The sequence below is a fragment of the Rhinoraja longicauda genome, chromosome 25 (genome assembly GCF_053455715.1).
Source record: "Rhinoraja longicauda isolate Sanriku21f chromosome 25, sRhiLon1.1, whole genome shotgun sequence".
Taxonomy (NCBI): domain Eukaryota; kingdom Metazoa; phylum Chordata; class Chondrichthyes; order Rajiformes; family Arhynchobatidae; genus Rhinoraja; species Rhinoraja longicauda.
In genome coordinates, this window is record NC_135977.1 from 2432421 (window position 1) to 2458467 (window position 26047).

Sequence of the window (26047 nt, forward strand, 5' to 3'; positions counted from 1 at the left end):
ATAAGATAGTGGCATTGGATAGGCACATGGATATGTAGGAGATGGAGGGATATGGATCACGTGCAGAGGAGATTAGTTTAACTTGGCATCATGTTCAGCATGGACACTGTGGGCCTGTTCCTGTGCAGTACACTTGCCCCTGTGGTGACGTGATGCTTTGTCCCAATAACATCTCATTGTAATCAATACAGGAGGTCGGACACTTTATCCACTGCACTGAAGCAGTGCTGTACTGTACTATGTAGAAACAAGGAACTGCTGATGTTGGGTTGCAAAGTAAAGAGGCAGTGCTGGAGTAACTCAGCGGGTCAGGCAGTACCTCTGGAAAACTTGGATAGGTGACATTTCACAGTGCTGGAGTAACTCAGCGGGTCAGGCAGCATCTCTGGAGAACATGGATAGATGATGTTTCACAGGATGCTGGAGTAACTCAGCGGGTCAGGCAGCATCTGTGGAGAACATGGAAGGGTCTCTGCCAGTAATCGCTGTACTGTTCCATGTAGATTGTGTAGATGAAATCAAATTGTAGGCAATCCAATCATTTCACACTTCAGCTATTGGGTTTTAACACCATTTAATTAGTTTATGACAACAGGAAGGAAGCATTAAAGTAGTTAATATCCAGTAATTAATTTTCAGTGAGGACAAATCATGAGCTAATTGGAATCATTCTTTCACTTGCTTCCTTGATTAATTCCAACACTGTTTGCATGTGTCACTGCCACACCAACGCGAGCAGATGCCTGTTGACCCAGCATGTGGCAGCACTGGCAGGAGGGCGGAGAAATGTTTAGGGTGGAGCTTTTTCCAGCCTGATCACCCTGATCAAGACTCACGCAGGATCAATCATCAATTTGCCAGCTGGCAACACTATCACCAGCTTGCTGCCATTTCATTCTGCTCAACCTCTGTTCCAAAATCTGAATAGATTGTAGTGACATTTTCTCTCCCCCTCCCCCCTCCTCTGCTTAAAGTTGTGACATTTCTCTTCACTTTCCCATCACTCAAAGGACAACCAGGTGCATTTTGTGTTTTATGAACCCGTGTTAGTGATTTTTACCACCGATTACTAATATGGTGCAGCATTCGTACGCTCAGCTTACACAAGCCAATACAGTGTTAACACTGTTACATCGCTTTTTAATAGGAAACTGGAGCCGTCCAGTGAAGCTCCTGTCTCTTAAGCCTCCGCATGTGTTGCCTTTCAGTTCTGATGAGCTTCAAGGAGGTCGAGGGCAAATTGCCTTGTAGAACAACTGGTTGCCAATGGGAGATTTGGGAGGCTGCCTTCCACAGCACCACAGTCCCGAGAGAGGAAGTGACTTTGCTCCTGATGCATTGGACACTTCCCTCGCGTGCCCCAGGCAGCAGCTGGGGGTCAGGGTCTGCAGCCGCTGTGCTGAGGTCTTGCTTCAGCAACACCTGCTCCTGCGGTGACGTGAAGCCTTCTCCCGATGGGATCTCATTATAGTGGTTACAGGACCCTCCATCCACTGCAATGAAGCAGAGGCCGGTGGATTTAAGTTGTCCCAGAGACAGGATGAACCAGTCTCTCCCCTTCCAACGCTGGGCTGCTTCTGTTGGGATGTATTTCCTCAAAGTGGCCGACGTCGCCAGAGTGGCCGGCGGTGTCTGCCGCTTGGACCAGGGGCTCCCGATCGTCCCTGGCTTCCGAGATGACAAAGACGGGCTTTGGCAGGTTGAGTCGGTCTGACTCTGTCGCCAGCGGCCTGGCTTTGGCAGCATCGCCCCTCGTGCTGCCGTTCGTCACCGAGCTCCCCAGTAAAGGGCCGGGGGCCGCGCCGCCCAGAGGAGCCGACTGCCCGGCCCGGTTGTGACCGCCGGAGCCGTGGCGCGATGATGCACTCGGCCGGAAGCCGAAGCACGGACTTCCAAACCAGGCTCGCCGCAGATTGGTGGCCGAGGTGACCTGGCGTTGACTCTGGGCCGAGCGAGAGAGGGGATACGAAGCCGCACTTCCAGCAGAATCAGAGTACAGTTGTTCCCAATCTGCCTCTAACCGCATATCCGACACCACCTTCCGCTGGTTCACCACGTGGGAGTCACTTGTTAACGCGCCCAACATCTGCATCAAATCAAGAGGTTTTATTGTCAGGTGTCCCGAAACAGAACAATGAAATTCTTGCAGCAGCACAACATGTATGTAAACATGTGCAGGAAGGAACTACAGATAGACAGAAAAAGCTGGAGGAACTCAGCGGGTCAGGCAGCATCTCTGGAGAAGGAATGGTCGAGACCCTTCTTCAGACTCGAACCGAAACATCACCCATTCCTTCTCTCCAGAGATGTTGCCTGTCCCGCTGAGTTACTCCATCTTCAGTTTATATCAGCATCTGTGGTCCCTTCCTGTACAAGGAACTGCAGATACTGGTTTAAACCGAAGATGGACACAAAAAGCTAGAGTAACTCAGAGGGTCAGACATCATCTCTGTATGTAAACATAGCGTTCAGTAGATACCAGAATAAACAACAAAAGAATGAATTAATAAAAACCACCAATACAATGCCAAAACAAAAAAACCTTGTCCCTGTACTAATCAAGGCAGTTCATATCAGTCTAATGCACTTATTTTTTCAGAAACACAGGAGTGCAGGATCACACTAAACTTTGGAAGTTATCCTCTTTGCCAAAAACTGCATCTGTCACAGTATCCACATATTCTGCAATGACCCTCGATGGGCTGAAGGGCCTGTTTACGCGCTTTATCTTTCAGACTAAAACGTTGTGAAAGCAGCCAATTTCCCCAGTGCCCTGGAGAAAGCTGTATCGGTTCGCACCTGCTGAAGCAGGCCCCCTTGTTTGGAGATACTCACGCAATTCTCCGTGAGCTGAGCAAATGGTCCGGTTGAGGTCCAGCCACACCAGTCTGTGGGCGGTGGTCTGGCAACGTCCGTGCCGGCCGCTCGCTGCCCCGTCGGTGAATCCTCTCGGCCAGTCCCCTGAGCCATCTCCCCGTCTGCCGTCACGAACTGCTGGAGCCGCCAGTTGCAGACGGGAGACGATCCGGTCGCACTTCTCTTGGGGACCTGTGAACGAGAGGCTGGGTGAGACCACAGCTAACATCTGGCAGCAAACACAGGGAAAGACACAACGTGCCGCAGTAACTCAGCGGCTCAAGCAGCATCTCTGGAGAGAAGGAATGGGTGACGTTTTGGGTCGAGATCCTTCTTCAGACTTCATAATGTAGTCATTATGTTTCTATTGTTACCACCATGATAAAAATGAATTAGATGATCTTTCATTGTTGCTTGTTCCAGGCTACTCTGAAAGCACCTTCCAAATCCATGACATCTACCAAGATCCAGGGGTGAAGGTAACTCGAGATATTGACGGGTAAGGTGTGAAAACGACAGATCAAAGCAGACGTTGATCAAGGAAATGTGGAATAGTTGATGATGGCTGAGGGGAAGGTGACAACGAGGTGTACAGACAGTAAAACTAATCAGGAGAAAGACACAAAGTGCCGGCGAACTCAGCAGGTCAGGCAGCATCTCTGGAGAAACACATGTAGTCCGTAAGGACTACTGTTGTACATCTACCCTTCGCACCAATATTGGTGCCTACAACATTAGCTTGCATTTACAATACCTTTATTGATTGATTGATAGATGAAGCATGGAACATTATCCCTGTGACTGCGTGAATTTCCTCCCATATCTCAGACGTGCGGGTCTGTAGGTGAGTTGGCCTCTCTAAATTGCCTCAAATGTGTAGGGAGTGGATGAGAAAGTGGGATAACATAGAACTAATGATCGATGGTCGGTGCGGACTTGTTGAGTTGTGGGGACCTGTTTCTATGCGGTATCTCTAAACCAAATTATCAATGGTCTACTTTGACTTCACTCTGCATTGCTCAGCTTGTAGGTGGCCTTTCCTGCTCCATCATCAGCTTCCCATTCATGTAAACCGTAAACAAAAACAACAAGCTCTTCCAATTGTGTAGGGAAAATAAACTGCAGATACTGGTTTAAATCGAAGGTAGATACAAAATGCTGGAGTAACTCAGCAGGTCAGGCAGCGTCTCAGGAGAGAAGGAATGGGTGACGTTTCATGGGGGCGTCCCTTCCCCTGACATCAGCCTGAAGAAGGGTCTCGACCCGAAACATCACCCATTCCTTCTCTCCCGAGATGCTGCCTGACCCGCTGAGTTATTCCAGCATTTTATGTCTGACAAGCACTTCCAATTGCTGTCCCTCACTCCCTCCCTCCCTCCCCGGCTGATGGCTGAGCCTTCAGCTGTGCTGTTACCAGCCAACTGAACCGTCCTCTCATCAGCTAGAGTGCGGTCCTGACCTCCCATGTACCTCATTGGAGACCTTTTTAGTTAAGTTTAGTTTAGAGATACAGCGCGGAAACAGGCCCTTTCGGCCCTCCGGGTCCGCGCCGACCAGCAATCCCCGCACATTAACACTATCCTACACCCACTAGGGACAATTTTTACATTTACCAAGCCAGTTGTACAGTTTGTACGTTCTCCCCGTGACCTGCGTGGGTTTTCTCCGAGATCTTCGGTTTCCTCCCACACTCCAAAAACGTACAGGTATGTTGGTTAATTGGCTGGGTAAATGTAAAAAATTGTCCCTAGTGGGTGTAGGATAGTGTTAATGTACGGGGATCGCTGGGCGGCACGGACTTGGTGGGCCGAAAAGGCCTGTTTCCGGCTGTATATATATGATATGATATGATATGATAATTAACCTACAAACCTGTATGACTTTGGAGTGTGGGAGGAAACCGAAGATCTCGGAGAAAACCCACGCAGGTCACGGGGAGAACATACAAACTCCGTACAGCAGCACCTGTAGTCAGGATCGAACCTGTGTCTCCGGCGCTGCATTCACTGTAAGGCAGCAACTCTACCGCTGCGCCACCATGCCTTTGTACTATCTTTAATTGGACTTTATCAGACGCCAATGTTATATCATGCACTGAATGTTGTATCCTTCATCTGTCCGCTGTGGACTGCTTTATTGTATTCATTTATAATCTTTTCTGTGACTGGATCGCTCACAAACACAAGCTTTTCACTGTACCTCACTCAGTACACGAGCCAATAATAAACTACACTTCAGCTGCCTGGACCCTGAGCTCTGAAACTCCTTTCTTACATAACACAACATCTCTTTTCTTTAAATTGAGGTTTAAAACATACTTTTATAACTTGACCTTTAGGGCAGCATTTTAAACACCTGTCCCTGTACATGGACCTGCTGCAAATCACCTTTTGCTACCTCAAAGTTGTCGTACATATTTGGTGGTGGTTATTGTTGTTGAAGCAGACAGTTTGATGAAGAGCTCTTGACTAAAGCAGAAAACCTACAATTAATCTTTGTTTTCCCACCAGGGAATAAAGATAATCCTTGCAAAGAGCTGAAGCTTATTCGTCTAGACAAACATTGCAAACCAAAACAGGCACTTAGCACTGTGCCAAGTTTACCGCCTCTCCACGCTTTAGTGCACAGCCTGAACCGATGTCAAGGCGAGGAGACTGACGCCAATGAACAATTCACAGGAGAACTCGCTCTCGTGTCTAATTTAAGTACAACTTTATCTTCAAAAGAACACTTAAGTCATCTGGCTGTTTAATGAAGAGGGAAAATCCTCCACTTCACACTTAACTGGATTGAGAGAAAAGCTTTTTATGTTTCTGATAAAGGAAAGGGAATTTACTGGAATAATAATCCAGGGGGCAGAAACATGGATTAGTGATTGAATGTTTTAAGAATTTGAAGAAATTAAGAACAGCAGATGCTGGTTTATACCAAAGATGGACACAAAGTGCTGGATTAACTCAGCAGGTCAGGCAAAATCTCTGGAGGAAAAGGATAGGTGACGTTTTGGGTCGGAGTCTGAAGAAGGGTCCTGACCCGAAACATCACCTATCCTTTTCCTCCAAGGATGCTGCCTGACCCGCTGAGTTACTCCAGCACTTCGTGATATCTTTAAGAATTTGAGTTTAGTTTGAAAACAGGTTGGAAGTCTGAAGTTGGTATCAGTAAATTTAACCATAAAGCTATTGAGTTGTCACAGGTATCACAAAATGCTGGAGTAACTCAACAGGTCAGGCAGCATCTAGGAGAGAGGGAATGGGTGACATTTCGGGTCGAGACCCTTCTTCAGACTGTTCTGAAGAAGAGTTCAGTCTGAAGAAGGGTCTCGACCCGAAACGTCACCCATTCCCTCTCTCCTAGATGCTGCCTGACCTGCTGAGTTACTCCAGCATTTTGTGATACCTTCGATTTGTACCAGCATCTGCAGTTATTTTCCTACACGAGTTGTCAGAGGCATCAGTTCAGGAAGGAAAGGCTGTCATTCTTACCCAGCCTGGGTCTATATTTACCCAACTCTGAATCCCTGCACCAACACATATAACCTTCTACAAATAACCTTTCACTGACCAGGCAGCAAGCCATTCACTTCTAACACCAATTTCTGAAGGCGAGTTGCTGATGGCTAAATTCAGGGAATGAATTTAGATAAAAGTTAAGAGGAAATACAGATGATAGAAGCCTGCACTACATATTCCTGAAGGTTTTTGAAAGAGTCGTGGTCTGATTCAACTCTTCCCCCATTGCAGTCATTAGACTTCTCTACGGAACTGATGCGCGACAACGCTGAGAAATACATTCTGCACTCTATAACTTTGCCTTTGCTCTACTCACTGTAGTTTGACGACTGTATTTGTGTCCATTATTATCTGATTGATTGGATAGAATGAAAAATAAAGGATATCACTGTATCTCTGTACACGTGACAATAATAAACCGAAGCTATGTTAAAGTTAATATTCTAGTGATCAAAGAAAAATTTCAGTGTAGAAATGTGGCAAATGGCCATTTTAGAAGCAGTGGGAAAGGAAATCTCATACAAAAAATGGCAGCCTAACATTGACAGGTGGGGTTAGTATAGATGGGGCATCTTGATGAGCACGGACATGTTGGACCAAAGGGCCTGTTTCCGTGCTATATCACTCTGTGACTCAAAAATTATGAAACTCTAAAGGACACATATCAAAGAAATACGTGCTGGGAGATGGAACAATTCTCAAGCAGATAGATGATCCTGTCTCGTCCCACCCACTCCCAGGTTCCAGTCGAGGTTCTCGTTGTACCTTGGTCTTGAAGCTGGAGAAATGCAGAGTGCCCACGCCAGGACCAGCGGAAATCACAAAGATCTCATCGCTCTCGGACTCCGTCGCCACCGACTCGGTCGAGGTGACTTCCATTTCAGCGTGGAGGGAACCGCCTGCAAGAGGTCAGGAGAGCAATGAAAGTGATCCCCAGGCACTGAGGCAACCTCGCCAGTGAGCACCTTGCTGGACTAGATTGATAGATGCAGCAAGGAAACAGGCCCTTCAGCCCATCGAGTCCACATCGACCATCGATCACCCGTTCACACCAGTTCTATGTTATCCCACTTTCCCATCCACTCCCTGCACACTAGGGGCTATTTTACACTGGCAAATGAACCTCCAAACCTGCAGGTCTTTGAGATGTGGGCGATTCGGCAAGGTTTGCCCCACACTCAACGGGAAAAGGCCAATTGGCGGTGAATTCATTTTGGGAAGGTTAGTTTGTGCTGCAGCTTGGAGTCAAGGGCAGCACAGTGGTACAATGGTAGAGCCACTGCCTCACTGCACCAGAGACCCGGGTTCCATCCTGACTACGGGTGCTGCCTGTGCGGAGTTTTACCTTCTCCCTGTGACCGTGTGCGTTTTCTCTGGGAGCTCCAGTTTTCTCCCACACTCCAAAGACGCACAGATTTGTTGGTTAATTGGCTTCGATTAAAAATTGTAAATTGTCCCGAGTGTGCAGGATAGTGCTAGTGTACGGGGATCGCCAGTCGGCATGGAACCAGTGGATCAAAGGGCCTGTTTCCGCGCTATATGTCTAAATCTAAATGCAGCAGGGAAACAGCCCCTTCGACCCACTGAGTCCAGGCCGACCATCGATCACCTGTTCACACGAGCTTGCACAATTGAAAGTGGGCGCCCCCTTGCTCAGGCTGCAGACAGACGGAGTGACTGACCCAGGCGCCCCAGGCTGACGCTGTGGTTGTTGTTCTCGTTCTCGGTCCAGACGTCCTGATGCGTCCCGTTGGCCACGAGCTGCATCTCCCCAACATCAATGGCTGAATTCTGGATCCCGTTCTACAAAAGAGAAGGTGGCCATTTAAACATCTCGCCATCGGGTCATCGTCCCATCTGGACCTGGAACTTCGACGTGGGGGAGGGGCTCAGGGTTGTGGCCACAACCTGAAACCTACCAAACGATGAAAGGCCCAGAGTGGATGTGGAGAGGATGTTTCCACTGGTGGGAGAGTCTAGGACCAGAGGGCACAGCCTTAGAATAAAAGGACGAACCTTTAGACTAAATACGAGGAGGAATTCCTGAAGCCAGAAGGTGGCGAATGTGTGAAATTCATTGCCACAGATGGTGGTGGAGGCCAAGTCACTGGGTATTTGTAAAGCAAAGATTGATAGGTTCTTGATTAGTAAGGGTGTCAAAGGATATGGGGAGAAGACAGGAGAACGAGGTTGAGGGAAAAATAGATCAGCCATGATCGAATGACAGTGTAGATTTGATGGGCCGAATGGCGTCATTCTGCTCCTATGTCTTATGATATGAACCTTTCCTAATCACAGCATGGAGTGTTTCTCTCGACCAACTTTCTCCTTCCAAACGTTGCTTGGTGAGAGTGGATCGTGGGAATGCTGGCTGTGGGCATTGTTGGGGTCAGTTGACTATTCTTTTACTGACATTGGCCCCAATCCCTGGTCCGCACCAGAGACATCTTCAACAGTGGCAACAAGCCAAGGACAATTAGACATGGACAGTGAACATCAGACCACACAGTGACACTGGTGTCCTGAGAATGTGTGTACCTCACACCAGGCCCTATTGGTAAGGAGATGCAAGGGTGAAGCCTACCAAAGGGTTTTTGTTCCTTTCGGAATGAAGGCTGAAATATTCTGATTTAGAGTTGATTGCCCCCACCCTCATTTGCACAGATACATGAGGGGTGCAGGAGGCCAGAGTGGAGTCCATTGTCTGGCCCCAGTGCCATATTGGCCAGACATCTCTCAGTCTCTCCTGCCCACCCATGACCCCTCCTGATGGTTCCAAATCCGACCAATCTTCCTCGATATTTACCACTCGATTCTTTGCGCAGTGGGAACATCTTCCTTTATAGCGTGTCCTTTTCCTATGGCAAGAGAATCATTTTCAGTGAACAAACTGAAACATCACGAAAAAACAAGACACCGAAAAATGTGCAAACTCTTAGACGGGGTGTTTGGAAAAACAGGTACATTTCTGCGGGTACATTTCTATAGCACCATCCACAGAGTCACTGTGATGAATGTTTATATTAAATTTATGTAATGGTGTGTTTTGTTTGCTTCTTATTGTTACGACTGGCCCCATAGCAGAAGCGTCCATGTCGCGGGGCTGGTGTCCGAAGTGTCCTGAGCTAATTCTGCTACCACCATCATCCATTGTACAAGTGATGGCTCCCACTGATTATCAGGACGGACGAAGACAGTGATGTAACATTTGAAACATGGATGGTGGACACGAAAGAAGATTGTTATGACTGTATAGTGACATTTCGTTCAAATCTTTTTTGAATGACAAATAAATTCAATTCAATTCAACTCGAACATGGCACGGTGGCGCAGCAGTAGAGTTGCTGCCTTTACAGCGCCAGAGACCCAGGTTCAATCCTGACTACCGGTGCTGTCTGTCTAGAGTTAAAAGTGATTGGGAACTTTGTTTTATGTTGCTAAAATAAAAATTACAAGTAACTTTTTTTACACAGAGGGTGGTGGGTGACTGGAAATTGCTGCCAGGGGTGGTGGTGGTGGAGGCAGATACGATAGTGGTGTTTAAGAGGCTTTTAGATATCCAGAAAATGAGTCATAAACAGGCAGAAGAGATTAGTTTACCTTGGTGAAACAAGGAACTCGGTTGAACTTGGAGTCATGTTCAGCGCGAGGGTTGCCAACCTCCTCACTCACAAACAAAGATAATGGAGCAGAGCAAGATAGACCACTCAACCCTAAAAAACGTGGTATCTCATGGCGCCATTTTAGTAAGCAGAAACTTGCAGAAACATTTTTAAAGAATAATAACAAAAATCTGTGAATTGATAGATGAGATATATTCTGCATTTTAATGGTGTCATCACACATACTGTTCCCCCAAAACACTGATTACACTACGAGAGGCATAACGGACGGCGGGTTTTGCCTACCAAAAATGGATCCTTTGCGTACTACACTTCAGTATAGGTGCTTTCGACGGAGTGGTTCATCTTGCTCCTCTAGTATCTTTGCTCCCGAATACGGGACGGGACAAGGTGACGTCACCGCCCCGCGCCCCACGTGACCTCACCCAGCCAGCGGCCACGTGCTCCCGCTCCACCAATGGCGGCCGCCTGGTCCGGGTGCACGTGGCCGCTGGCTGGGTGAGGTCACCCTTTGTCCATCATTTGGGAATGAGGAAGTTGGCAACCCTACTAATATGGGACAAGGGCGGTCCCGTATGAGACAAACTAATTTAGCCCAAAATACGGGATGTCCCGGCTAATACGGGACAGTTGGCGACCCTATTCAGCACGGACATTGTGGGCCGAAGGGCCAGTTCATGTGCTGGACTGTTCTATGTTCTAAATAAAAGCAAACTGCTATTGCATTGGGAGAACTGGCTTTGTTGGGGACACTGCGCCTCTATATTTAGCTGACAAAGGGTGACTTGCGGTGATCAGCATAGATTGATGATATAGTTCCATTAGTGCTGTGTTGCAAATGCCACCTACACATCACATTAGCAGCACAAAGTGCCCCGAATAGAGTTTGCTGCATCAGGATCAGCATCACTGTGTCCCGGTATTTTGGACGTCACGGTGGCGCAGCGGTAGAGTTGCTGCCTTACAGCACCAGACCCAGGTTCGATCCTGACTGGGTGCTGTTGTATGGAGTTTGTATGTTCTCCCCGTGACCTGCGTGGGTTTTCTCCAGGAGCTTCGGGTTTCATCCCACATCCCAAAGGCGTACAGGTTTGTAGGCTAATCGGCTTGTTATAATTGTAGATTGTCCTCAGTGTGTGTAGGATAGTGCTCGTGTGCGGGGATCACTGTGTCCCACTCCCTCCCCTGACATCAGTCTGAAGAAGCATCTCGACCCGAAATGTCACCCATTCCTTCTCTCCCGAGATGCTGTCTGACCCGCTGAGTTACTTCAGCATTTTGTGCCTACCTTTTGATCTATTGTGTTGGCTTCTCGGCTGCATTGTGAAACCATTTAGTCAGTAGAGTGAAGAGGAGAGGTCCCACCACTGTCCTGGGCCAAATCCACATCGCTAACTTTCCCAATGGGGGGCAGATTTCTGTCCACCAAAACCCACCGATCACCTGGTTGCTAACCATTTTAACTCCCCTTCCCAATTCGACACTCATCTTTCTGTCCTAGAAACATAGAAAATAGGTACAGGAGGAGGCCATTTGGCCCTTCGAGCCAGCACCGCCATTCATTGTGATCATGGCTGATCATCCACAATCAGTAACCTGTGCCTGCCTTCTCCCCATATCCCTTGATTCCACTAGCCCCTAGAGCTCTATCTAACTCTCTTTTAAATTCATCCAGTGAATTGGCCTCCACTGCCTTCTGTGGCAAAGAATTCCACAAATTCACAACCCTCTGGATGAAAACGTTTCTTCAGTTTTAAAAGGCCTCCCCTTTATTCGTAGACTGTGGCCCCTCGTTCAGGACTCCTCCAACATTGGGAACATTTTTCCTGCATCTAGCTTGTCCAGTCCTTTCATAATTTTATACGTCTCTATAAGATCCCCTCTCATCCTTCTAAACTCCAGCGCAGCGATTGTTATCCTGGAGGTCATGACCCCCATGGGGGTTGTTTGGGGTTTTTCTGAGGGTCATGAAGGGGCCATAAATGAAATTATCCCATCCCATTGACTGAGTATTAGCAGACACGTTTTCATAAATCGGGCTGGTTTTTTTTCCAATTTTTGTTTCGGGGGTCATGGTACTGACCAAGAATGTCTGATGAGGACGTGGGGCCAAAAAGGTTAAGAACCACTGCTCCAGTGAATACAAGCCCAGTCTTTCCAATCTTTCCTCGTATGACAATCCCACCATCCCGGGGATTAACCTGGTGAACCTATGCTGCACTGCCTCAATAGCAAGGACGTCCTTCCATAAATTAGGAGACCAAAACTGCACACAGTACTCCAGATGCGGTCTCACTAGGGCCCTGTACAACTGCAGAGGGACCTCTTTACTCCTACACTCAAATCCTCTCGTTATGAAGGCCAACATGCCATTGTACATTGTACAACATGCCAGGAACACAGCTACCAGCCTTGGAGGGCATCCACAACACACAATGCCTCAGAAAAGCCACCAGCATCCACAAAGACTCCTCACACCCCTGCAACAGTCTGTTCGAACTTCTACCATCGGGCAGACAGTACAAGGCCTTCTACGCCCGCACCTCCAGACTCAGGAACAGCTTCATCCCCAGGGCCATAGCTGCTATGAACCGGTCCTGCTGAGCCGGATGGTTACATCGCACAGTGAACCGGCACAGACCTACTTGCACTTTATTCTGTTTAAAGCTGTTCTAATTTGTTTCATTGGGTTGTTTAAATTAATACTGACTGGCTAATTAATTTATTGCATCGTTTGGGAGGCGCATTCCCAATCTCGTTGTACCCCTGTACAATGACTTGGATGAAGGGATTAAAAATACCATTAGCAAATTTGCAGATGATACAAAGCTGGGTGGTAGTGTGAACTGTGAGGAAGATGCTATGAGGTTGCAGGGTGACTTGGAAAGGTTGTGTGAGTGGGCGGATGCATGGCAGATGCAGTTTAATGTGGATAAGTGTGAGGTTATCCACTTTGCTGGTAAGAATAGGAAGGCAGAGTATTATCTGAATGGAGTCGTTAGGAACAGGGGACGTACAACGAGATCTGGGTGTCCTAGTGCATCAGTCACTGAAAGGAAGCATGCAGGTACAGCAGGCAGTGAAGAAAGCCAATGGAATGTTGGCCTTCATGACAAGAGGAGTTGAGTATAGGAGCAAAGAGGTCCTTCTGCAGTTGTACCGGGCCCTAGTGAGACCGCACCTGGAGTACTGTGTGCAGTTTTGGTCTCCAAATTTGTGGAAGGATATTCTTGCTATTGAGGGCGTGCAGCGTAGGTTTACTAGGTTAATTCCCAGAAAGGCGGGTCTGTCGTATGTTGAAAGACTGGAGCGACTAGGCTTGTATACACTGGAATTTAGAAGGATGAGAGGAGATCTTATCGAAACGTTTAAGATTATTAAGGGGTTGGACACGTTAGAGGCAGGAAACATGTTCCCAATGTTGGGGGAGTCCAGAACAAGGGGCCACAGTTTAAGAATAAGGGTTAGGCCATTTAGAACTGAGATGAGGAAAAACTTTTTCAGTCAGAGAGTTGTGAATCTGTGGAATTCTCTGCCTCAGAAGGCAATGGAGGCCAATTCTCTGAATGCATTCAAGAGAGAGCTAGATAGAGCTCTTAAGGATAGCGGAGACAGGGGGTATGGGGAGAAGGCAGGAACGGGGTACTGATTGAGAATGATCAGCCATGATCACATTGAATGGCGGTGCTGGCTCGAAGGGCCGAATGGCCTCCTCCTGCACCTATTGTCTATGACAATAAAGATATATTGTATTGTATTAGCAAATGGCCACCTCCATTGCCAGAGTGAGGCCACGCACAGCCTGGGGGAGCAGCACCTCATCTTCCACAACCCCTCTGGTATGGACATTGAATGCTCCAATTTGAAGCAACACTTCCCCTTCTCTCTGTCCTGTGCTCTCCCCAGTCCCCACCAACGCTGCAGAGACCCGTCCGTGGTGAAGGTGGTGGACTCACCTCCAGGTGCGGCAGACAGCGGTGAGGACGAGGGCCAGGAGCAGGCCGATGCCACCGATGAGCAGGGAGTGCACCAGGCCGGCGCGGCCGCTGAACTCCAGCAGGTTGCGGAGGCCTGTGGTGGCACCGCGCTCCAGGTGGTAGAGCAGGAGGAACCCGCGGCCACGGCCCGTGCTGGTGATCAGCTCCATCACCACCTCCACCATCTCCAGCGGAGACCCGAAGGTCAGCGTCTCGTTCACCGGGGAGTTGGCGCCGCAGAAACGGACGGAGAAGGTGATGAGGTCGGAGATGTAGAGGACGTCGTCCGGGCAGAGCTCGGCGGGCGCCTCCTCCACCCTGGGGGGCACCTCCGCCCTGGGGGCCTCCTCCACCCTGGGCTCCTCCACCTTGGGGGGCTCCTCCACCCTGGGGGTCTCCTCCACCGACTCTTCCACTCTGGGCTCCTCCACCCTGGGGGACTCCTCCGCCCTGGGGGCCTCCTCCACTGACTCCTCCACCCCGGGGGTCTCCTCCACCCTGGGCACCTCCTCCACCCTGGGAACCTCCTCCGCCCTGGGGGTCTCCTCCGCCCTGGGGGTCTCCTCCACCCTGGGCACCTCCTCCACCCTGGGGGGCTCCTCCGCCCTGGGGGCCTCCACCCTGGGCTCCTCCACCCTGGGACCGTTGGCAAGGCCCTTTCCCAGCCTCTCCCCGCCGGTGGGCTGCGGGCCAGCGGGAGATGCGGTCAGGGTGGGCCTGGAAGCACCAGGCTCGAGTGACCCATCGAGAGGGGGCTCGGTCACCGAGGGGTTGTCCGTCAGGGGCAACATGTTGGACCCTCTCTGCCCCGCGGCCCGCTTGTGTCCGGACTTCACGGAGGAGCCTGGCTGGTCGGCTTTCAAAGACTGCGAGTCGGATGCATTGATCTCGTTGAACAAGGTCTTGATATGGCCACCTTGGCCGGGGCCCTTGGCGGGGCCGGTGGGCCGGGACCCCCGGGCCTGTGTCCAGTCGCCGTCCTCCATGGGGCCCGACGCCGGGCCGGTGGTCGCAGGGGCGGGCGGGGGTCCGCGTGGAGTCGCCCCCGACGCCGGGCTCTCAAACACGTCGAAATCAAACACCTCCAGGTGCAGGCGGGCTCCGGGCGGGATGAAGAACTGCCAGACGCAGTGAGTGCCCGCGGCGTATCCCGTGGGGAACCCAGGCGACAGGATCACCCCTGGAGCCTCCGAGTCCACCACCGCACCACAGGAGTGATATACCTGGAGACAGAGTGTTACAGACAGCTCACAGTGTGATCACACCTGCCCCACCCCGCCCCACCCCCTCTCACACACCTTTACTCTTATCATTAGTGTCGGGGGGAAAAAACCTGCAGATGCTGGTTTAAATCGAAGGTAGACACAAAATGCTGGAGTAACTCAGCGGGCCAGGCAGCATCTCTGGAGAGAAGGAATGGGTGACGTTTCGGAGTCTCGACCCGAAACATCACCCATTCCTTCTCTCCCGAGGTGCTGCCTGAGCCGCTGAGTTACTCCAGCATTTTGTGTCTCCCTTTCCTTTATCATTGTCACCTGTACCGAGGTACAGTGAAAAGCTTTTGTCCTGCATGCTATCCAAACAGATCAGATAATACCATACAGTACATAAATACAATCAAGTCAAACTCAAGTATAATAGGTAGAGCAATGGGGAAGATACAGAGTGCGGAATATAGTTCTCAGCATCAGTTCCAGAGACAAAGTCCAATGTCCGCAATGGGGTGGAGGTGAATCAGACAGTGCCCTAGCTTATGGAAGGACCGTTCAGAAGCCTGAGTAATAACAGAGGGGAAGAAGCTGTCCCTGAGTCTGGTGGTGCGCGCTTTCAAGCTTCTGGATCTTCTGCGGGGTGGGAGCGGGGAGAAGAGGGATGACTGAGGTGGGACAAGTCTTTGATTGTGTTGACTGCTTTTCCAAGGCAGCGTGAGGTGTAGATGGAGTTTAGATGCATCGGGTTCTGTCATGAATTGCATTCAACATACCACAAGCTGCTGACTCGCCCAACTGGTGGCGGTGGAGAGATGAAGGTTGCAAATATCACAACTCTTCTCCACGTTAGTTATCTTCCCTTTCGGCGGATATGGTGTGTCTGCTTCAAGGGAGAGACTTTGGTCACCACGCTATCAGAAGGACATCATTAAACTGGAAAGATTTATGAGGATGTTGCCAGGACTCGAGGGCCTGAGCTGTAGGGATAGGCTGGGCAGACTCGGACTTCATTTCTTAGAGGGCAGGAGGCCGAGGCCTGATTTTACAGAGGTGTATAAAATCACGAGGAGATTAAATGGGGTGATTGCACAGTCTTTTACCCAGAGTAGGGGAATCAAGGTGAGAGGGGAAGGATTTAATAGGGAACCCAAGGTGAAATCCCATTGTAATCCTGCACAAGTCCCCAGTTAAATCCTACACAAACTCTTGGTGTAATCCTGCACAAACACTCTGTGTAATCCTACCAAGTCCCCAGTGTAATCTTACACAAACCCCGAGTGTAATCCTGCACCCCAGTTAAATCCTACACACGCCCCTAGTGTAATCCTACACAAAGCCCTAGTGTGATCCTACACAAACACTCGGTGTAATCCTTGTGGCTAAAGGGATCAGGGGGTATGGAGAGAAGGCAGGTACAGGTTACTGAGCTGGATGATCAGCCATGATCATATTGAATGGCGGTGCAGGCTCGAAGGGCCTACTCCTGCACCTATTTTCTATGTTACACAAATCCCCAGTGTAATCCTACACAAGCCCCTAGTGTGATCTTACACAAGTCCCCGGTGTAATCCTACACAAACCTTCAGAGCAAGGCATTTTGAAACAATTAACATTTTCCCCCAAAAAAGTTTGTTTTCAGAACGTGCCCCTGGTTAAGGGGTTTACGACTACCAGATGTGACAGATGTGATGGGAACCCTCCTGAAGAACAAAACACAGCCCGTCAACATTAATCTCCAGTCATAAAGTACGCCGACCTTCCTTCAAAGTCTCGTTTTAATTTAAACCATTTGTCACCACATTAAAGGGGTTGGCTCCGACGCGGAATCGGAGTGTTCTGATCTTGCCGAGATATTAACTGGTTCGAGTTGTTCCACATTTCCAAACCAAGCTGTGCAAATAAAAATCAGTTTGGTCTGTTTCATATTCTTGGCCAACAAGTGCAGCCTTGGTAAAACTTCAGCCGTTTCTGAAACAGCCCTGATAAAGGCGACAGGAGGTCGAAGCAGACAAGGGGCTGGTGTGTGTGTGTGTGTGTGTGCGTGCAGGAATGGTTACATCGTGAGTGTAACATCATCACCAGGCAACCACGCTGGTGTGCAAGGCACACCGCCACCCACAGGTTCCCCGATAAACTGCGTGCGGTTCTGCCCTGGAAATGTGTGATGTTCCTTGCTTCATGGTCTGGCCCAGATCCCAAAACCAGAGAGTCGAGGCGGGTAGAGCCGCTACCTCACGGTACCAGAGACCCAGGTTCGATCCTGATCTGTGTGCGGAGATTGCACGTTCTCCCTGTGACTCAGTGGGTTTCCTCCAGGGGCTCCAAGTTTGTAGGTGAATCGGCCCTCTGTAAATTGCCCCTAAATGTGTAGTGAGTGGGAAAGTGGGATAACATAAAACTCGTGTGTGAACGATTGATCGATGGTCGGCGTGGATTTGGTGGGCCGCTGTATCTCTAAACTAAAACATTTAAAATACATTTGGAAGAGGGATACATGGATAGGAGAGGTTTAGAGGGATATGTGGGCAGGTGGGACTAGTGTAGATGGGGCATCTTGGTTGGCATGGGCAATAGGGTTGCCAACTGTCCCGTATTAGCCGGGACATCCTGTATTTTGGGTTAAATTTGTTTGTCCCGTACGGGACCGCCCTTGTCCCGTATCCGCACGGTTGCCAACTTCCTCACTCTCAAATACGTGACAAATGGTGACGTCACCCAGCCAGTGGCCACGTGCTCCCGCTCCACCAATGGCGGCCGCCCTGGCCGGGAGGCGGGTTGCCCAGCGGGAGCACGTGGCCGCTGGCTGGGCGAGGTCACGTGGGGCGCGGGGCGGTGACGTCACCCTTTGTCCCGTATTTGGGAGTGTGGAAGTTGGCAACCCTAATGGGCAAGTTGGCAACCCTAATGGGCAAGTTGGGCTGAAGGGCCTGTTTCCATTCCGATGCTGCTGTGACTCCATGACTCTACGACTCTGCCTCCCTGCTCATGAACACAATGAAAGCATTCTTCACCAGAGGGGCTGCAGTGATTCGAGGCAAAGTCTCAAACCCCCACTTTCTCAAACACCCCGGCTGATCCCGAGGCTCAGAGCTCAAGAAAGAACCATTCAAAAGGTTTTACTACCAGGTTACAACTGCACAATCAGGTGCTCAGTAATAAATCTCTCACAAAGCTCTCCCAACGTCCAATTAATTTAATATGGACCAACCCAACCAGCTCAATTAAAATTGCCTAATGACTGGCATCCAGTCGAAGGGGCTTTGATGTGTTCTGTCTCTAATGATCCCTTCAGCTGTAGTAATTTTGCACGTTAATAATTTACAGCAAATCCCTTGCTCTGCAGTGAAGCATGTTTGTCATGGGAGAGGCATGTTCAGGTTAGTTGGTTTTAAAGGCCACAAAGTAAGTTTTGGATGACAGCTCGGAGACCAAAGGCAGGAGTTACTGCCCGAACACAAAGGCTCCTTCTGTGGTACACACAAGCTGGCGAGGATCAGTGAGGGAGTGGTATGTTCAGCAAAACCAAGGCTGACATGCACTGTATGCACAGTGGCGCAGCGGGTAGAGCCACTGCCTCACAGCGCTAGCGACCAGGGTTCAATTCCAACCTCGGGGTTCTGTCTGTACAGAGTTTGCACATTCTCCCTGTGACTGTGTGGGTTTTCTCCAGGTGCTCTGGTTTCTTCCCACATCCCAAGGACGTGCGGGTTTGTAGATCAATTGGCCGCTGTGTAAAAAAAATGTTGCCCCTAATGTATTGAGAGTGGAGTGAAAATGGAATAACAGAGAACTAGTGTGAGCAGATGATCGATAGTTGGCATGGACACAGTGGGCCGAAGGGCCCGTTTCCATGCTGTATCTTTAGACTAAACTAAACAACTGACACCATTCACCCTCAATTCCTGCAGGTAGCAGGGCTCTGGGGAAAGGAAAGCAGGAGTCAGCATGGACTCAATGGGCTGATTGGCCTCCCTGCCAACAGTTCCCTTCAGCCAGCATTGTATGGTTCAGCCTTGATTACTGGAATAACACATTCTGCTCCCGAGGAATGCCCAAACAAAGAGCTCAAACTCATCAGTCACGATAGGTTTTTTTCTCCAGAGAATGTTTCTGGAGAAAATGTTAAATTTTCTCCAGAGGAGGTTTCCCAGGAATGATGCCTGGATTCAGGGGTGTTAGCTACGGGGAGAAGTTGGATTACTTTCCCTTGAATGCTGGATGCTGTGGGGAGACTTGATAGAAGTTTATAAAATTATGAGACCCATAGATAGGGTAGACAGTCAGAACCTTTTTCCGAGGATGGAAAAATCCAATTAGAGGGCATAGGTTTAAGGTGAGAGGAACAAAATTTAAAAGAGATGCGTGGGCCAAGTTTTGTTTTGGTTAGGTGCTGGGTGCCTGGAACGTGCTGCCAGGGGTTGTGGGGGAGGCATATATGACAGCGGCATTTACAATAGACAATAGACAATAGGTGCAGGAGGAGGCGTGCAGCGTAGGTTCACTAGGTTAATTCCCGGAATGGCGGGACTGTCGTATGTTGAAAGGCTGGAGCGATTGGGCTTGTATACACTGGAATTTAGAAGGATGAGGGGGGATCTTATTGAAACATATAAGATAATTAGGGGATTGGACACATTAGAGGCAGATAACATGTTCCCAATGTTGGGGGAGTCCAGAACAAGGGGCCACAGTTTAAGAATAAGGGGTAGGCCATTTAGAACGGAGATGAGGAAGAACTTTTTCAGTCAGAGGGTGGTGAAGGTGTGGAATTCTCTGCCTCAGAAGACAGTGGAGGCCAGTTCGTTGGATGCTTTCAAGAGAGAGCTGGATAGAGCTCTTAAGGATAGCGGAGTGAGGGGGTATGGGGAGAAGGCAGGAACGGGGTACTGATTGAGAGTGATCAGCCATGATCGCATTGAATGGCGGTGCTGGCTCGAAGGGCTGAATGGCCTACTCCTGCACCTATTGTCTATTGTCTATTCGGCCCTTCGAGCCAGCACCGCCATTCAATGTGATCATGGCTGATCATCCACAATCAGTATCCCGTTCCTGCCTTCTCCCCATACCCCCTGACTCCACTATCCTTAAGAGCTCTATCTAGCTCTCTGTTGAATGCATTCAGAGAATTGGCCTTTTGGATAGAGACTTTTGGATAGAGACTTTTGGATAGACACATGTATATGCAAGAAATAGAGGTATATGGATTATGTCCAGATAGATAAGAGTCTGAAGGAAGGCCCCGACCCAAAACATCACCCATCCTTTTTCTCCAGAGATGCTGCCTGACCTGCAGAGTTACTCCACCATTTTGTGTCTATCTTTAGATCAGAGTTGGTCTTGGCATTATGTTCGGAACAGACAATGAGGGCCGAAGGACCTGGTCTTGTGCTGTACTAATCTCTGTTCTATGTTCTTTAGCCCCACTCCTCCCCCCCGCCCCACCCCCTTAGTTTCTCTCCCCTGAAGCCAGCCCCCCATTTCAGGTTTTCCAGCACAGTATCTACCCCAGTAGCCTCCTGCACAAGCCACATGCTCACTTTAATTTAATGGAACTTTTAAAACTCTATAGTTTGAGCTGATTGTCAAGATAATTTCCATCAAAACTGATGATTAAAGCTGGAAGGCTAAAGGGGAGAACGAGGTCACTAACAGAGTGTTTGTTCTGAAATACAAATCCAAACAAGATTTATGAAAAAATATATTAAAGACCGTTCAGGTTTTGGTTGAGAAGAGTATTACTTTGTTTTCGGTGGACACAAAATGCTGGAGTAACTCAGCGGGTCAGGCAGCATCTCTACAGAGAAGGAATGGGTAACATTTCGGGTCGAGACCCTTCTTCAGACTGATGTCAGGGGAGGGGGCAGGTCACCTGTACAGAGGTACAGAGAAAAGCTTTGATTTGCATGCTATCCAATCAGATCAGACAATACTATACAAAATCACAATCAAGTCAAACTCAAGTACAATGGATCAAGCAAAGAGGAAGATACAGAGTGCAGAATATAGTTCTCAGCATTAGAGAGCACAAGTTCCAGAGACAAAGTCCAATGTCCGCAATGGGATAGAGGTGAATTGGAAAGCACCCTAGCTTATGGAAGAAGCCTGATAACAGAGGGGCAGAAGTTGTTCCTGAGTGCTGGTGTGCGCTTTCAAGCGTCTGTAGAAGCTGCAGATGCTGAAGATAGACACTAAGTGCTGGAGTAACTCAACAGGTCAGGCAGCATCTCTAGGGAGAAAAAAGGTGGGTGACGGTTTGGATCTGGACCCTTCTTCGGACTTCAACCCGAAATGTCACCTTTCCTTTTTCTCTGGAGATGCTGCATGACCTGCTGAGTTACTCCAGCACTCTATGTCCATCTTTGGTATAAATCAGCACCTGCGGTTCTTTGTGTCTGCAAACTGCAGATGCAGGTTTGGAGGAAGGGTCTGGACCTATTTATGTTATCCAGAGATGCTGCCTGACCCACTGCCTTGCTCCAGCACTTTGTGTCCTTTCAAGCTTCTGCATCTTCTGCCAGATGGGAGCGTGGAGAAGTAGAACTGTCCTCACTCAAGGAATGAATGAATACTTTATTGTCACATGTGACAAGTCACGGTGAAATTCTTTGCTGCCCTGCTACCGAGGTATGCAAATAGTCGCCACATAAGGGGCTGACAGAGTTGCCAAGTACACAGTATTCGCGCCAAATCCCCCTTTGTTCTCCCTATCGGACTGACGGATCAATACTATCATGACGAGCGAAGTCTACATCCCACGTTGAATACAACGATTGTACATGAAACATTTTACCTGCCCTCAGATCCCGTCTCAGCTATTGAAACAAAGGCGACATTTATCACAACCCGTTCAGTCACACGCGGGGGGAGGGGAAGGGGAAGGGGTGGTTCAAATGGGAAAAGCACAGAATGCCATTAAGATGGGGGTGATTTGATACGCTGAACCATTCTCTCCCCGCCTCTTCACGCTTCCCCGTTTTAAAACGCGCCGTAAAAGCTTCTTTATGGTGGGACGGGCGGCAGATGTGCCCAACACCCCCAGACCCCCGGAAATTATCCCTCTAGCGCTCTCTCTCTAGGGAGGCTGGGCATGGCACTGGCTGTGCGTCTGACTGTGTGCGTGTGTGTGACTGTGTGTGTGTCTGACTGTGTGTGCGTGTGTGTCTGTGTCTGTGTGTGCGTGTCTGATTGTGTGTGTGTGTGTGTCTGACTGTGTGTGTGTCTGACTGTGTGTGTGTGTGTTTGTGTGCGTGTGTGTGGCTGACTGCGTGTGTTCGTGCATGTGTCTGTGTGTGTGTCTGTGTCTGTCTGTCTGTGTGTGTGTGTCTGCCTGTGTGTGTGTGTGTGTCTGTCTGTGTGTGTGTGTGTGTGTGTGTGTGTGTCTGACTGTGTGTGCGTATGTGTCTGACTGTGTGTGTGTTTGACTGTGTGTGTGTGTTTGACTGTGTGTGTCTGACTGCGTGTGTGCGTGCATGTGTCTGTGTGTGTGTGTGTGTGTGTGTGTGTGTGTGTCTGCCTGTGTGTGCGCGTGCGTGTGTCGCCCCGCGGAGACACCCATTGCCAATTCTGTCACGGACTGCAGACTATCTGTACACTCACTGCCTACAGATGTGGGAGTAATTGAAACCTTTCCCCGTCGCCGAATGGTATGTGATGACGAAAGGATCGCCTCATTGCAAACCAAAATAAAGCCCTTATTTTAAGACGAAATTGAAATTGTGAACAGAATCCTCGGAGATTGAGGTATATATAACTTGGTCACAAGATATGATCAATAATAGATTCACTGTGCCGTTACTTCCACGTCTTTTAACCACCTTCCATGCACGGCTAAATAGATATTTATACTCTGAATTATACTGATTTATGTGTCTGAAGAAGGATCTCGACACGAAACGTCACCCATTCCATCTCTCCAGAGATGCTGCCTGTCCCGCTGAGTTACTCCAGCATTTTGTCTTTACCTTTTTTATCCTCTGAAGGGTCGCGTCCAGAAACGTCGCCAGTCCATTCCCTCCACAGATGCTGCCTGACCCGATGAGTTCCTCCAGCACTTTGGTGCTTTGCTGAATATTTATTTTCCCTGCGCCTAATGTTCAACGAGTAGATTTTGTTCTGATTATAAACAGATAACTCTCATGTCGCGAAATAGATTTTGGGTCTCTCTTTTTTTTTTCTTTACGATTGCTGAAAGAATACTTTACTTGCAAAAAAAATGCTGATCGAAGTTTGCAACTAGCTGTTTTAGGACAAGACAAGCCCCTCTGGGAAAACGCGCCTTATGCCTTGAACCGTGCATTGAACTTGGTTGCAACCGCTGCATAGGGCGACCTGCACTTCAAAGACAGAAATAAATACAGTATTTAGACACAAAATGCTGTGAGTAACTCAACGGGATAGGCAGCATCTCCGGAGAGAAGGAATGGATGACGTTTCGGGTTCAAAACTGAAGTTTGAAGAGGGGTCTCGACCCGAAACGTCACCCATTCCTTTTCTCCATAGATGCTGCCTGACCCGCTGAGTTACTCAAGCATTTTGTGTCTACCTTCGGTGTAAACCAGCATCTGCAGTTCCTAATATATATATATATATATATATATATATATATATATATATATATATGTATATATATATATATATATATGTGTGTGTGTATATACATAAATAACAGATAACTCTCATGTCGCGAAATAGATTTTGGGTCTCTTTTTTTCTTACGATTGCGGAAAGAATAATTTACTTAAAAAAAATGCTGATCGATATATATATATATATATAATTGGCAACTTGAAACAAATACTGCACATACATCAGTCTGAAGAAGGGTCTCGACCCGAAACGTCACCCATTCCTTCTCTCCAGAGATGCTGCCTGACCTGCTGAGTTACTCCAGCATTTTGTGATACCTATATATATATATATATATATCGATCAGCATTTTTTTTTAAAGTAAAGCATTCTTTCCGCAGTTTTCCGTAAGAAAATACAGAGAGACACAAAATCAAGAAGAGAGACTCTCTCTCTATACATATATATATATATATATACACACACACACACAGTGTTTGTTTCGAGTTGCCAGTTTTGTGTCAAGGATTTGTGCAATTTTCCACCTACCGAGCGGCCTGAAGCCACCGCGCTGCAGAAGGCGATCAGTAGGGCGGCGATCCGCTGCACTTGCCCGGCCATGGAGCTGGGACCCGGGGCAGAGACAGCGAGCAGCTCCCGCGTTACCCGCTCCGGCCACTGGATTCACCTGTGTGCCGGCTCTGCGCGCTCCCGACGGCCGCCCTGCGCGCACACGCACAGCCGCGGGCGCGCCCGTGTTGTATGTGTGTGTGGGGGCCGCGGGGCCGCGCGTCCAGCTACACTTCTCTTAAAAGGGCAACAAAATCTGTTTGTCATTTGTAATTTGTAATTAGTATATTAGCCAAGTAATGTTTTGCAACATGCGAGGAATTTGATTTGCCACACAGTCATCCCCCAAAAAAGCACAACTACTTAAAAAATAACGTAAACATCCACTGTGGTGGAAGGCAATAGCGTATTATCTTCTTCCCTCCTTTTCTCAAGCAATTACAACAGTCAGCTTTCACCCGCCTGGTTTAAAAGATCAGAGAAAACATTTTCACAAAGTGCTGGCGTAACTCAGCGGTCAGGCAGACAATGGACGATAGACAATAGGTGCAGGAGTAGCCCATTCGGCCCTTCGAGCCAGCACCACCATTCAATGTGATCATGGCTGATCATTCTCAATCAGTACCCCGTTCCTGCCTTCTCCCCATACCCCCTGACTCCGCTATCCTTAAGAGCTCTATCTAGCTCTCTCTTGAATGCATTCAGTGAATTGGCCTCCACAGATTTACAACTCTCTTGACTGAAAAAGTTTTTCCTCATCTCCGTTCTAAATGGCCTACCCCTTATTCTTAAACTGTGGCCCCTGGTATGGACTCCCCCAACGTTGGGAACATGTTTCTTGCCTCTAACGTGTCCAACCCCTTAATAATCTTATATGTTTCGATAAGATCCCCTCTCATCCTTCTAAATTCAAGTGTGTATCAAATTCGTGTATGCAGCATCTCTGGAGAAAAGGAATAGGTGACGTTGCAGGTTGGGACCCTTGATAGTCAGTGTTTTATTGTCGTATATGTCCCAGATAGAACAATGAAATTCTTAGTTGTTAAACGTCACCCATTCCTTCTCTCCAGAGGTGCTGCCTGTCCCGCTGAGTTACACCAGCATTTTGTGCCTATCTTTGGTGTAAACCAGCATCTGCAGTTCCTTCCTACACAGAGAAACAAGGGACAGGCAGCACCTCAGGAAAACCAACCTGCAGGAGAAGCTCATGTTGTCCTTCTATCGCTGCTCCATCGAGAGTGTGCTGGCATACTGTATAACCACATGGTATGCCAGCTGCTCAGAAAAGGACAGGAAGGCCCTTCAGAGGGTCATCACGACGGCCCAGAAGATCATCGGCTGCTCACTGCCCTCCCTGGAGCACCTGTTCAGACTACGCTGCCTCAGTAGAGCAGGCAAAATAATAAAAGATCCATCCCACCCCGGCCACCGTCTGTTTGTTCATCTGCCCTCTGGTCGACGTTTCAGGTCGATCAAATCCCGAACAAACAGACTTAAGAACAGTTTTTACCCCAGGGCCATACGAGAACTGAACACTACCTTTGCACTAGGCAACACCGTTAAAAAATCTTGTACTTAATATAATTGTATTTAATTGTATTTATGTATTTATTTGTTTTTGCATTTATTGCATATATGTTTGTACGCACCGTCAGGATTGGCTATTTTTTAATTTCGTTGTACTCGTTGCAATGACAATAAATGAATATTATTATTATTATTATTATTAAAAC

The 26047-nt window shown here is 48.6% G+C and overlaps 1 protein-coding gene across 1 annotated transcript; it reads right to left on the minus strand.

Moving 5' to 3' along the window:
• Positions 1-566: 566 nt before the first annotated feature.
• Positions 567-24421, minus strand: LOC144605911 (uncharacterized). Its single transcript, XM_078421572.1, has 7 exons — positions 24294-24421; positions 13948-15191; positions 9175-9226; positions 8051-8171; positions 7134-7267; positions 2836-3048; positions 567-2086 (listed from the first exon to the last, which is right to left on the minus strand). Exons 1-7 carry the CDS (start codon positions 24363-24365, stop codon positions 1520-1522), a joined length of 2403 nt encoding a protein of 800 aa, XP_078277698.1. The 5' UTR covers positions 24366-24421; the 3' UTR covers positions 567-1519.
• Positions 24422-26047: the final 1626 nt, after the last annotated feature.